This window comes from Spermophilus citellus, assembly GCF_964194105.1.
Source record: "Spermophilus citellus genome assembly, chromosome: 4".
NCBI classification, from domain to species: domain Eukaryota; kingdom Metazoa; phylum Chordata; class Mammalia; order Rodentia; family Sciuridae; genus Spermophilus; species Spermophilus citellus.
Genome location: NC_138185.1, coordinates 67753040 through 67766714, shown reverse-complemented (window position 1 = coordinate 67766714; position 13675 = coordinate 67753040). Strand labels below are relative to the sequence as shown.

Below are 13675 nucleotides of genomic sequence, written 5' to 3'. Positions count from 1 at the left end.
TCTGTTTATGCCAGTATACTGGTGCTAGAGTTATATTATTTAATTAAATAATATACAGGTGAATCAGCAGTGAGAAGAAAAGAATTATTCTATGAAAACTAATATGGAGGATGCTTTAGGAGGACAAGTTATTTAAAAAGGAAATGACGTAGAATTACATTTAGGCAAAGGAAAAAACACTGGGTGATGCATCTGAAACCATGAGGGGGTGGTGGGAGATCCTAATCAGTCTCGAAGCATTCTATGCTTACTGCTTCGTAGGCATTGAAATTTTCCTTATTTAGAGAAACTGGATATTGTAGATGATCCATTCTGAGTGAGTTTGTGCAATAATGGCATAGAATTCTAATCAGCAGAGAAGATCTTCTTGCCCTTAATTGGTGACTTTCAAATTTTTGTTTATAGGGCTGGGGATATGGCTCAAGCGGTAGCGCGCTCGCCTGGCATGCGTGCGGCCCGGGTTCGATCCTCAGCACCACATACAAACAGAGATGTTGTGTCCGCCGAAAACTAAAAAAAAATAAATATTAAAATTCTCTCTCTCTCTGTCTCTCTCTCTGTCTCTCTCTCTCTCTCTTTAAAAAAAAAATTTTGTTTATAGTAAATGATGGTAGGCTTGGACTTTAATGGGGAAAGTCACAATATAAGTCATAATAAGTCTTCATTATTTGAGTTGTAATACTACAATGGAAGTCATTGAAAGTGAGGAAATCAGTGTTCTTAGTCTGCCTCCTTCCTTTTACCCCCTTTTCTTTCTAATTTTTGATAGCTATGGTTTTCTACATTCGAAAGGCAAGTCATGGAGCATTGACATTGTTCTGTTGCCCTGATCCTATGTTATTCTTAGTCTTCTCATTAAATAGCTTTAGCGCTCACTGCCAGTCTTTTCTTTGTGCCATGATTTTTTTCAGTCATCTTCGGGTAGATTGTCACAAGTATATCTTTCTGTAGATTGCTCAAGAAAGAAAGACTCAGCACAGTATTTCCCATCCTGTTACTTTTATTGGTACTCAACTGGTATAAAATCCTTGAGTCACACATCATCTTCTTGAGAATTTTTTTTTTTTGGTACCAAATTGAACCCAGGGGCACTTAACCACTGAACCAAAACCCCATATCCCTTTTCATATTTTATTTTGACACAGGGTCTCATTAAGTTGCGGGGGCCTTGCTAAGTTTCTGAGGTTGGCTTTGAATTTGTGATCCTCCTGCCTCAGTCTCCTAGCCACTGTGATTATAGGCATGCACCACTGTGCCCAGCTTCTTGAGAGTTTTGTGAGCAATTGCCCTTTTTCCACTAATGTTAAATATTAATGTGGAAATTTTCAAGATCTTGTTTCTCTTTCAAGTGATTTGATATTTTGCCTGATTGCAGAAATCTAGAAACCTTATCTAAAAGATATGTTTTGGCACTGGCTATTTGGGTGTTTTCCCTGGCATACCTGTGCCCTTGTGGTATGTAGATTCCAGACCTCTTGCAGGTGAGAAACATAGTGAACTCTGTCTTTTTGTGATCTTTATGAACAAATCTTTACATGTATTTTCCTTTTGGTGTTCATTTCCTTCATGCATATGCTGCATTTCCTTTGCTGTCTTCTCTAACTTCATTTCTCCTTATTCCTTTTTTTTAATTTTATTTTTTTAGTTGTTGATAAACTTTATTTTTATTTATTTATATGTGCTAGGAATTGAACCCAGTGTTTCACACTTGCTAGGCAAGCACTCTTACCATTGAGCCGCCACCCCAGCCCCTCCTTATTTCTTTTAATTCTTCTGTTTCATAACCTTTTTTTCCGCTCTTCTCTTTTTGATCCTTATTGTGTTGGGGTTTTTTTTTTATTTTTTTATTTTTTTTTTAAAGAGAGAGTGAGAGAGGAGAGAGAGAGAGAGAGAGAATTTTTAATATTTATTTATTTATTTATTTTAGTTCTCGGCAGACACAACATCTTCGTTGGTATGTGGTGCTGAGGATCGAACCCGGGCCGCACGCATGCCAGGCGAGCGCGCTACCGCTTGAGCCACATCCCCAGCCCTGTGTTGGTTTTTTTAAAAATTTTTTTAGTTGTAGTTGGTACAATATCTTTATTTATTTATTTATTTATTTTTATGTGGTGCTGAGGATTGAACCCAGTACTCACACATGCAAGGCAAGTGCTCTACCACTGAGCTACGGTCCCAGCCCCCTTATTGTGTTTTTTAGCAGTGTCTTTTCTCCCTTTTGCTCTTTCCATTTTCACCTTCAATTCTGTAGCAGTGGTTTTTCCTTCAGCTTCTTCCTTGAGCTCTGCTAGTCTATATCTTCTCTTCTTTTCTCTCTACCCCTGCCCTAAGCTCTTGCATGTTTGCTTTGAGCCATTGCTTCACAGAGACAGCTGTTTCATTCATTATGTTTTGTCTTTTTAATTTTGCAGAATACTTCATTAAAATTTTAACTGCTCCATGTTAGTATTTTTCCAATGTCTACCATTTGTTTTTTCTTTCTTTTTTTTTGTATACGTATATAGATCCTGTGCATATTTCTCTTTTATAACATCTTTAAATAGATTAGTTTTTTAGGGACCAGCTATTTCTAGGATTCCTGATTCTTGCTTGAGGGAAATACCAAGACTGTTTCAGGCTGGCTGCAGTATTCCTGTGATTTAGGGTTTTGTGTGAGTTGACTTACCCTTTATTTCTATTCAGCCAATGAAGATACACTAAATAATTTTCACAATACAAAGACTTTCTTCTCTGCTGCCATAGAGACCAGCTCTGTGGGGCAAATAAAGCTTATTTATATGGTTTCTCATATAGCTCCAACTCTGTTCCAGGGAAGTTCCTGCCCTCCACAAACAAGGAATTTGGTAACACAGGACATGTGCTTTACCTACAGAAAGTATTTTTCTAGGCCTTTCTGACATCTTCAGCTCCCACATCCTCTCTTTATAGCATCCTTTCTTCCTTTCCTTCTATGAAGCAAAAGAGGCCTGGCCTGAGTTCCCTACTTCTGACACCTTTTCCACTTATTTGGGGTTTGGAATTTGTATTATCTTTTAGTTTTGTTGGAAAAATGAAGTTTGCATTTTAATTTCTTTTTTTACATTTAGAACACATTTGAATCACTTTTTTTGGTGGGCGATGGGTACCAGGATTGAACTCAGGGGAACTCAACTACTGAGCCACATCCCCAGCCCTATTTTTTATATTTTATTTAGAGACAGGGTCTCACTGAGTTGCTTAGCACCTCACTTTTGCTGAGGCTGGCTTGGAGCTGGCTATCCTCCTACCTCAGCCTCCTGAGCCGCTGGGATTGCAGGTGTGCGCCATTGTGCCTGACTATGAATTAGAAATCTTTAACTGATTTTTTTCTTCTAACCCACTACTGGTCCCCGTGACATCATATATTGGATCTTTTACTACATTTTCTCCATAGAGCCTTCACCACCACACTGTCATAGGTATCTAAGCCCCTAAAGTTGAAGAAATATGCCACTCAGACATATGGAAAGCTTTCATTCATTCAGCACAACAATGCATTGGGCATTGTTCTAGGCCTTGTGGAGAATCATACAAGATCTTTGACGTATTAGAGGCATATTTAAAATGATTCTCTATGGATTAGAGGTCAGGAATGAATAGAATAGAAGACAGTTTGGGATTCTGAGGACGTGCCATCTAAAGGGCAGAATGTGAGCTTTGGAGGAAGGCAGACCTAGATTCAGTATTCAGTCCTGCCATAGGAATAGTTTTATTGACTTCCTTATATATAAAATGAAAATTACTTTACCTACCTTAGATGAACATCATATAATTTATATAAATAACACTAAGTACTTAGCACATGCTCGACATCAGTTACCATTTTCTACTTGTGAAAAAGGGGTTGATTAAGCAAAAAATAATAAATATTAAAAGTACTAGGATAGAAGCCTATTTCTTTTTAAAATTATAATTAAATATACATAAAGTGTACCATCTTTACCATTTTTACTTTCGAAGATCAGTAGCATTAAGCACATTCATGTTGTTGTGCAGCCATCTCCACCATGTATTTCTAGAGAGCTTTATCTTGCAAAACCAAATCTCTGTACACCTTAAAAAACAATAACCATTTATCTCCCTCCAGATACTGATGGCCTCCATTCTACTTTTTGTTATACGAATCCGATCACTCCAAGTCCCTGTCCTACAGTGTTTGTCTTTTGTGTCTTGGCTTATTTCACTTAGCATAGTTACATCAACATTCACCCATGTGTAGCATGTGCCAGAATTTTTTTGCTTTTAAAGGGTGAGTAATATTCCATTGCATGGATACATCACATTTTGTTTATACATTCTTACTGTCAAATATTGCTGCTATGAACATAGATGTCCAATGTCTCTGAGTTCCTGCTTTCAGTTCTTTTGGGTGTATGCATTCAGTTCTTTTGCCAAGTCATATGGTAATTTTATTTTTCATTTTCTGTGGAACCGCCATGCAGTTCATACATCCAAAGGCTACTTTTTGATAGGGAAGTGCAAACAGTGTAATTCCCTAGGAAATAGTTTCAAAACAGTCTTATGTAACATTTTGTAAATTACCTAAATGTGAGACTTTGGCAATTAAGTTTCTATTTATATAAGTAATGCATAATTCACATTGCATAACATTCAGAACACCTCATGTGTAGGGCGTGTAAAGACAGAAAAATGGTTAATGAGGCTCAGTGTGGGCATGTGCATGGGATGCTCCTGCTTTCGTGCCCTCCTTTCCCAAGATCAGAGGAAATATCCCTCGTTAATGTCATTCCTTCTGCTTACTGTGGGAAAAGCAGGAAGAACTGATCTATCACAAGCTCATTTATTTAAAAAAAATGTGCAGATATTAAAGTCAAGTGCATTTTATGCATTCATCTTAAGTATACAGATGATGAATTTTTCATGCACATACCCACAATATTATACTTTGCCCTTTTTTGGAGGGGGGTGGGTAACAGGTATTGAACTTAGGGGCACTTGACCACTGAGCCACATCCCCAGCCCTATTTTGTATTTTATTTAAAGACAGGGTCTCACTGAGTTGCTTAGCACCTTGCTTTTGCTAAGGCTGGCTTTGAACTCATGATCCTCCTTGAGCCTCCCAAGCCACTGGGATTACAGGAGTGCACCACTGTGCCCAGCATAATTTGCCTTTTTGTACTTAGCAATTTATTGTGAGCATTTTTTATATGATTAGGTGATCTTCAGCAGCATTTAAGTTTTTGTTTTTGTTTTCATTATATTTGGAGGATTTTGTTTGTTGGTGCTGGAGATTGAACCCAGAGGCACTTTACTGCTGAGCTCCATCCCCAGACCTTTTTATTTATTTATTTATTCTTATTTTTGAAACAGTCTTGCTGAGTTGCTGAGGCTGGCTTTGAGCCTGTGATCCTCCTGTTTCAACCTCCTGAGTTGCACTACTGTACCCATCTCATCCCAGGGCCTTTTTAAAACTTTAAGACAGGGCCTTGCTAGGTTGCCCAGGCTAGCCTGGAACTTGTGATCCTCCTGCCTCAGCCTCTTGAGTAGCTGGGATTATAGGCACCACCACTGCTCCCAAGTAAAGAGGTGTTTTAAGATAACAAGTCTCTCGGTTCCTGGGAGCTAAAGATGAAGTAGTTAAGTCTTGCTGCTTTTCTGTGAATATTCTTGCTTTACTAAGTTGGAAGAATTGTCAAGTGGAAATAGCAACTGAGTTTGCTCCATACTAAGCTAGTGGGCATTCAGTCTTCAGGATGTCACATTCAGCTCCATTCTCCCTCAATTCCAGTGAGACCAAGGTTGAACTCCTTCCTCCCTGTCAGATGGCTTTGCTGTGTAGCATCAGGGGAACTGGCCAGGGAAACTACAGCAATCTCATCCACTCAGGAATCCATTGCTTAGCCACACATATGCATTGGGAATCTTCCATTTGGATGTAGTCTTTTCATCACAGGCAGAGATTCTCCCATTCCTTTTGTTTAATTTTTTAAAATTTTTTTTTAGTTGTTGATGGGTCTTTCTTTAATTTATTTGTATGTGGTGCTAAAAATCCAACCCACTCTTGCTGGGCAAGTGCTCTACCACTGAGCTAAACCCCCTTTTGTTTTATGTTTTTAGTTACTGGAGATTTAACCAAGGGGTGCTTTACCACAGTGCTACATCCCCAGCCCTTTTTGTATTTTATTTTGAGACAGGCTCTCCCTAGGTTGCTTAGGGCCTTGCTAAGTTACCAAGGCTGGCCTTGAATTTGCAATCTTCCTGTCTCTACTTCCGGAGATGCTGGGATTTCAGGTTTGTGCCACCACACTGCTCTCCCATTTTGTAGATCTGAAAGTTTAGGTATTTTGTTCAGAATCAAATAGCAGAAGTGACTAAGACTGAAACCCAGTCTTCTCTCTTAATATCAGAATTTGTTCATTTTTTAAATTAAAAATTTTTTGGTCCCAATCCCAAAAAACCAAAGGCCAAATGTTCTCTCTGATAATGCAGATGCTAACACAGAATAAGGGAAAGGAAGAATAGAAGTTCACTGAATTAGACCAAAGGGAATGAAGAAAAGCAAGGGGTGGGGGGGTGGATGGGAATAGGAGAGACAGTAGAATGAATTGGCCATAACTTTCCTATGTTCATCTAAAAAGAACAAAAAAGTAACAAATCAAGACCAAAAAAAATGCACAGGTATTCAGATGCAAACATCTCTCTTTTCTCAACTCCTCATTGCCTAGAAAGTAACTTGGCACTTAACTCAAGACTAGACCTTTGGTACTCAGCTGGGGTGAATGTGCCCCCTGGGAGACAATTGGCAATGTTTGGAGACATTAGGTTGTTATAGCCAGAGGGTGCTATTGGCATCTACTGGGCAGAGATCAGGAATATGCTGCAGTGCACAGGACAGCTCAGCAGATAAATATGGAGCCCAAAATGTCATTAGTGCCCAGGCTGGAGATGGAAACTACCTTCTCAGCCTTAATTTCACCCTTTCTGTTACTGATACTGCCCTCCCAGCCAGATCCAGCAGCTCCCACACCTGTCCATAGACCATCTGAAGTACTTCTTCAGGACCTTTCACCTGAAATCCTCTTTCTACTTCTCTGATATCAGAGCCACCTGTGCTTCTCACACTGTCTCTGAAGCTCGGTGCTCTCTCCAGCCATTGTTTTTTCCTTCTCTTGCCTCCTATGGACTACTCTAATAATTTGGCACTTAGCTGACAATAGAAGGTGGTGCTTGCTTTCTTTCCAACTTGACGGAAAGTAAAGTAAAGGCTATGTTAATATGATTTGATTTGAAATATGAACTGCTACCCAGTGGGCACCTCTGACTTAGCCCACACAGGGTTTTCTATGATAGCTTTCCTGACACCCTGGGCTACAGTGACTGAGACAGCTCTGTTTCATCACAGCAGTTGAGTACCTTGGGATTAAGCTTTGTTTAGAGAACAACTAGCTGGGTGGAACCTGAGCACAAATGAATGTATAATTAGAAAAGTATGTAGAACCTACTTATTTCAGTTATAAGACACAGGGTGAGGATGGTAATTCAGGAATGGGCTGTAGTTTGCCTCTGATCACTTCCTTCCAATGGAGTGTAGGCTGGAGGATCCTTCTTAAGGCACTTGGGAGATATTCCATTTCAGCTGTTCAGATAGTGACTGATCCACCATAGCTGGACCTGATGACTGTAGTTGGTGTTGATGAAGATGATATTAGTAGTGAAAACTGCCATAGAATCTAGTGTGTGCCAGGCATCAGCCAAGATGCTTCATTCACTAATTATTTCATCCAGCCTCCAGTGTAGCCCTGGAGGGAAGCTGAAGCTCTGAAAGAATAATTTGCCCAAGGCACCTGGCTAAGAAATAGCAAGCTGGAGGTTAAACAAGATGTATCTGACTCCAAAGTGTCAGCTTCCATCTCACTGTCTTGAACGTAGCCAGGCGCCTTTGCTGCTGCTGCTGCTGCTGCTGCTAGTTATTTATGCTGTGTGATATGCCGTGTTGGGAAGAGACCCCTGTGGTCTCCCTGGAAAGGGGGCTTAGGAGTCTTGAGTTGTGAATCAGGACCAGGTGCCCCACTTGACCACTCTGCTGCTGCAGGACAAGGAAACCTCATGGGCTGTGCCCTGATCACTGGAGTATGTGCTGACCTTCTGATTTTTGCTTCCCTTCTAGGTGCACTATATCCTCCAGGAAGTGGTGATGGGTGGGATGGTGTTGGAAACAAACATGAATGAAATTGTGGCTCAGATTGAAGCTCAAAACAGGCTGGAGAAATCAGAGGTGAGCTGTGTGCTTGCCTGGACAGAGAAAAGAATGTGTGCAAGTACCAATTTGTGTTGCTGTGGAACCTTAGGAAATGGTTTATCCTCATCTTCTCACTCCTTTGTATCCATCAAAACTTATTGACTTGGAGGTTGGTCCTGAAAATTGAGCAAGTCGGGAGAGTTGAAGTCTAAGACTTTCAGGATGGAAGTGTGAATGGAAAAGACAAATAGCAGAGGAAGGCACACAGCTTCTGGCTTGGGGGGTGATGGCCTGTTTGTGGTTTGTAATTTCTTCTCTTAAAGCCACATGCTCCCTGGAGAGATCCAGAATCCCATTCTCTAGTTCACTGTGGTTTCCTAGTTTGTGTGCTATATGACTCTAATCTCCCAGCAGCCATTTATCATGGAAATGTCATGTGACAATAAGCTGGGACACGTGGATATGCTGGGACAAACTGGGACAGGTTGGGGACTTTGATGTTTATATCGCCAATGTTGATGTTCCATGGGATCTCAGGCAGGTCGATGTTTTTCACAGCCAATATATTCAGAGTTTCCAATGTCCTCATTTCCAGCTAGCCTGTTACAGGGCCACAGCAGAGTTGGGGCCACATTTGAAAATATCATTCCCAATCCATCCTCATGGGGCTGGGCTTGATAAGAAGTTCTCAGTGAAGTTAGTTCTATCCCCTTGACATCTTTCTGTCCCCTTCCTCAGTCTTACCAAAGACAAGCAGTCACCTATGCAGAAATAGCAGAACAAATTACCTCTTAAATTATCTGAGTGTCTTAAAAAAGAGTTTCTTTGCTTTGTATGATGGAACCTGATCTTGCGAAACAAGGAATTCTCTACGTGAGGATTGGCAGTCCTGCTGAGGAAGCTTTTCCAGACCGCAGCTCTTGTGGCAGCTTTAGTTCTTTGAGAAAGGCAGTCTGGAAAACTTCCAGAAATAGTGAGTGAGTCAAAGGCAAGGGGTTTGGAAACCAGAAGAAACAGAGATTTGCTGGGTGAGGGTGGAATTGGAGTCATATCCTGAAAGTAGTTAATAGGGGAAATAATTTAGAGAGCCTACGTTAGCTCTTCCCCTCCCCACACTGGGAGTGAGCCTGTAGGCCTGTCACAGATGTCTCTGCTATTTTTGTTTGTTACTAGTCTTCTGTGTCTGCTACACTCCACCTCCTGCACGTCCATGTTTCCCAACTATTGCCACATGACATTTCCAAAGCCAGCCCTTTTCCATATCACATTCTTAGTTGGCAAGCAATTGCCCTAAAGCTGTGACATTCCATTTTTGAATGAACCTGTGGCTTTGCCTTTATCTATAAGATTGTCTCTTGAGGAAAGGATTTTGTTTTGTAACCAGAAAAGCACTTCCTCAATGCTCTTTACAGCTTGGATATACCACTTCAAGTTATTTCAGCCAGTATCTATTAACACCCACCACGGACCAAATGCTGTTAGATTCTGAGGCTCTGGAACTGCATAAGACACAGCCCTATCTTGGAGGAGCTTGCAGTCTGATATGAGCTCAGGCTTTGGGTCCCCCATACCAAGCCCCAGCTACCGTAACGATTGTTTTGTTGGCTGCCTTTGAGGAATAAGGATAAAAATTTTAAAATTCTGTTGTTTGCTCAGTTTGGAATTTTTCTAGGTCTCCTTCATCTGTATTTTGTTTTGTTTTGAAAGCATTAAGCAGATGTCACTGAGAATGGTCTCACATTCACCTCTCATTTTTCCTCAGGGTGGCCTTTCAGCAGCACCCGCGCGGGCCGTATCTGCTGTGAAGAACATGAATCTGCCTGAGATCCCACGGAACATCAACATTGGCGATATCAACATCAAAGTCCCCAATCTGTCCCAGTTTGTCTGAGGGTGGAGGGTTGGAAACCTTACGACAGACAAAGACAGTCAAGTCTGGAAACAATCCATTTTGAGCCTTAGAAGAGTCAAGCCTCAGGACCTTGAACCTTTCTGTCTGGGAAGACCATCTGGCCTGGAATGGGGAAGGGATTCAGATGCCACTGTGTGGAGCACTTAGTTCTTGCACATACAGTCACGCCGCTGTATACATGGCACTGGTGATGTGAGTAGGCAGTCAGTGTGGCCAGACCACTTGCACATTTACCTCCTGCACACAGCTGCTCCCAGGGACTGAGGACTGTGTGGATCAAGCCCACCTGTGGCCCAGAATCCCATCACTAGAGCTGAGTACTTTCTCTGACTAAAATTTTCTTCTTCAGTACCACAGGCTTCTGAGGTCCTCTGGCATTTACTTGTGGCAAGCCACCTAGGGAAGAGGATCAGCCCTTCAGACCTTGGGATGTGGCAAGTGGCAAGTAAGGGAAGGGTATATAAGAACTGAAGACACCTGCAGGCTCTCCTAGGGTTACACCCAGAATCTTTTTGTATAACCAAGCTGTCTGGTCATTACCTCCTGTTAAATACATCCCCTGTGGCTTCAGTTCTGTTCTCACAGGTGTTTATATGCAGGACACAATCTAAATCATAAGCCTGGCTCATTTCACCATACTTCTGCTGATAAAGGAGGTACCTCACACCACAGAGAGATCCTCCTCCCAGAGAAGAGGTCCTGTGACTGTTAGAGGTTAAAGCTGCCAATGTGTGGAATGTCCCAAGATTATGACTCTTCCCAAGTTTAAAACACATTCCCTTCCTAAGAGCAGTTGCTGTGTTGTGATAATGAGTCCCCCCATCAGTAGGAGACCCAATGCCACCAGTGCCAGCCTCTAGAACATGCGATCTGGGGCCCCTTGCAGGGTCCAGACCAGGAACACACTGGTGAAGACTGGAGCAGTGCTGCATCTTCTCCCTCCCTGAGCTTGACTTTGGACACTTCCAGTTCCCTCAGGTGACAGTCTCCCAGGGCTTTGGAGATCTGTAAATGTTTACATGCAAAGAATCTTTCTTCCTGTGGATAATTTGAATCTAAAACCGCTGCTCATAGTAGGACCTCTTACTCCACATTGTTCCACCACACTGTCCTGCCGGCCAGGTCTCAGGAATGATGAGAGCTGCCTTGAGATTAGGGAGCTAACTGCACTTTGATGGAAGTCTCCCAGCCTGGTGACCCAAACTGGTTCCTCAGGCCTCCTGAAGCTGTTGCAGAGCAGGCCTGAGGTGGTGCCTAGCAGGACTCTGTGTCAGGGCCATATCATTTTTCTTTTCTTGAACAGTACTTCCCATGGTTTGTGCCCATTGTTCCTGGCAGCCTCCTGTCCTTACTCCTTCAGCACCACTGTGGTAACCTCAGTGATAGGCAGTTGACCAGAAGGTAGGCCTCTTGTGGGAAAGGGGAAGAATGGGAGAATTTTAGCACATTGATATCCCTTTCATGTTTGCCAAGTGTGAAATAGGAATAAAATGAGGCAACTGATGTTGGGCATGGTGGCATATGCCTGTAATCCTAGCAGCTCTGGAGGCTTAGGCAGGAGGATCAAAAGTTCAAAGCCAACCTCAGCAACAGCAAGGTACTAAGCAACTCAGTGAGACCCTGTTTCTAAAAAAGAATACCAAAAATAGGGCTAGGGATGTGGCTCAGTGGCAGAGTGCCCCTAAGTTCAATCCCTGGTACAAAAAAACAAAGGTAACTGATATTTACTCTGTACCTACCATAAGGTAGAATAAACAAGATTCTTCAACAGTTCTTACGACAGACTTTCTTATCCCCATTTCGCAGATGAAGAAAGTAGATTCAGGTCCAGTAATCTGCTTTAAAGTTACAGGGGGCTAAGGTTTGACACCATCTGCCTGCCTGACTATGGAAGTCCTTTTTCCCCCCACACTGCTGAAAGTGGCTTTTCCCAATTTTATCATCTTTATAGATAAGGAAGCTCAGTCTCAAAGGGATTAAGCACCTTCTCACAAACTGATAAAAACAGGCTTGGTTTTCTACCAGTGATCACATCATAAACTAAGAGCTGAAAAGGGTCTCTGTCTCCCTCAGTTTAACTGTGTAAGCCCAGAGTGTTAAGTGTTGTGTTCAGGGTCACAAAGCTAGAAAAAAGTCACCATTCTTGAGTTCATTTGTTAGGTGGCTGAATGCATTACTGCAAGACAGTCATGTGAACCGAATTTCCTGGGATAGTCTTGGTTTCAAATGTTTTGCCTACCAGAAACAGTGGTTCCCAAAAATCATTGACTAGCCATGTGGATTATAAAAGTAAGCATCCGGGCAACCTCCCTCATACCACCTCTCAAAATTCATAAAACTGATTTTTTGCTTGGAAAAAAAATCAATCCATCTGTACTGGTCACAATACTACTGTTCATTAACTACTTGAGGTTGCCTTTAAATCCAACTAGCTTTTTTTCCTGCTATCAGCAAAGCCATAAACATCTTTTTTTTTCCCCCTTTTTTAGTAGTTAAAGAGAAAATCTTCTTTGGCTTTTTTTTTTTTTTTTAAGGAATAAATTTTGCTGCTAAGAGATGTCAGTTATAAAAGTAGGGGCTAAGTTGGGTACGGTAGTGCATATCTACTATTATAACCTTAGCTACACTGGAGGCTGAGGCAGGAAAATCACAAGCTTGAGGCCAGCCTGAGCAACTTGGTTCTTAAAATAAAATAAAACAAATGTTTAAAAAAATTTTTTTTTTTTTTTTTTTTTTTTTTTTAAGGACTGGGCATGTAGCTCAGTAATAGAGCATTCCTGGGTTCAATCCACATTACCAAAAAAACAAAAAATCTAGGTTTGGATTTACTTTAGGATGCCTTGGCCCTTGATGGTTGGTTTATAATACTGGACTTTTAATGCTCACTGACACTAATTAAAATCTGAAATTCTTCCATCATACAGTTTCTAGTTGCCTATTGAACTTAGTTCTAGGCTCTGAAGATAGAGGGAAATGAGGCCTTGCCTTCTTAGCTGCTTATGATTATCTGAGAGTACAACTGGAGCTGTGGAGAAATCAGTGATTGTGATAATGTGGAGTATTTAAATGACTGTATCCCATTTCCTACCCTTGGCTGGGCCATTTCATCCTTGGCTGGCCACATGCTGGCTGGGCCATGCCCAGAACAGCCCATCTTCTGGGTCTGGCCATGGCCCTGTGAGTGCCACACCCAAGATGTCTTGAGTTCTGGAAAGTTCTTGTTTATTCAGGCCTTTGCCACTTGCAGATCCAATCCTCACTGTATACCACCTCCACCCCACAGAGCCAGCCCAGGGAAGTTCTCTCTAGCCCTGGCTTAACTGGTGGGGGCAGGGAGTAGGCACAGGAATGTGGCTAAAACCAGTTTGCTGGCTAAATCTTAATCCGTTGCCCAGTGTTTAGTGGGGATTTCCTCAGTATGGCAATATGTTCCTGGCTTTCAGATAAGATGCAGCAGTGAGTGGTACATGAAAATAAAGAGAGGAGTGGGCCTAGTCCAGGTTTAGCAATAACCAAGGTAGAGAGCCATGGAAATATGGGAGAGA

At 41.8% G+C, this 13675-nt stretch overlaps 1 protein-coding gene across 2 annotated transcripts in view; it reads left to right on the top strand.

Moving 5' to 3' along the window:
• AP3S2 (adaptor related protein complex 3 subunit sigma 2) overlaps positions 1-13624 on the top strand; it is a 56830-nt gene extending 43206 nt beyond the window's left edge. The window contains exons 5-6 of one of the 2 annotated variants that reach the window (XM_081292801.1): positions 8147-8254; positions 9981-13624. In XM_081292801.1, coding sequence (XP_081148927.1) covers positions 8147-8254; positions 9981-10109 — 237 coding nt within the window. In that variant the 3' untranslated portion in view covers positions 10110-13624. The remainder of the gene's footprint in view (positions 1-8146; positions 8255-9980) is intronic. The other variant, XM_081292802.1, reaches the window with a different exon arrangement.
• Positions 13625-13675: the final 51 nt, after the last annotated feature.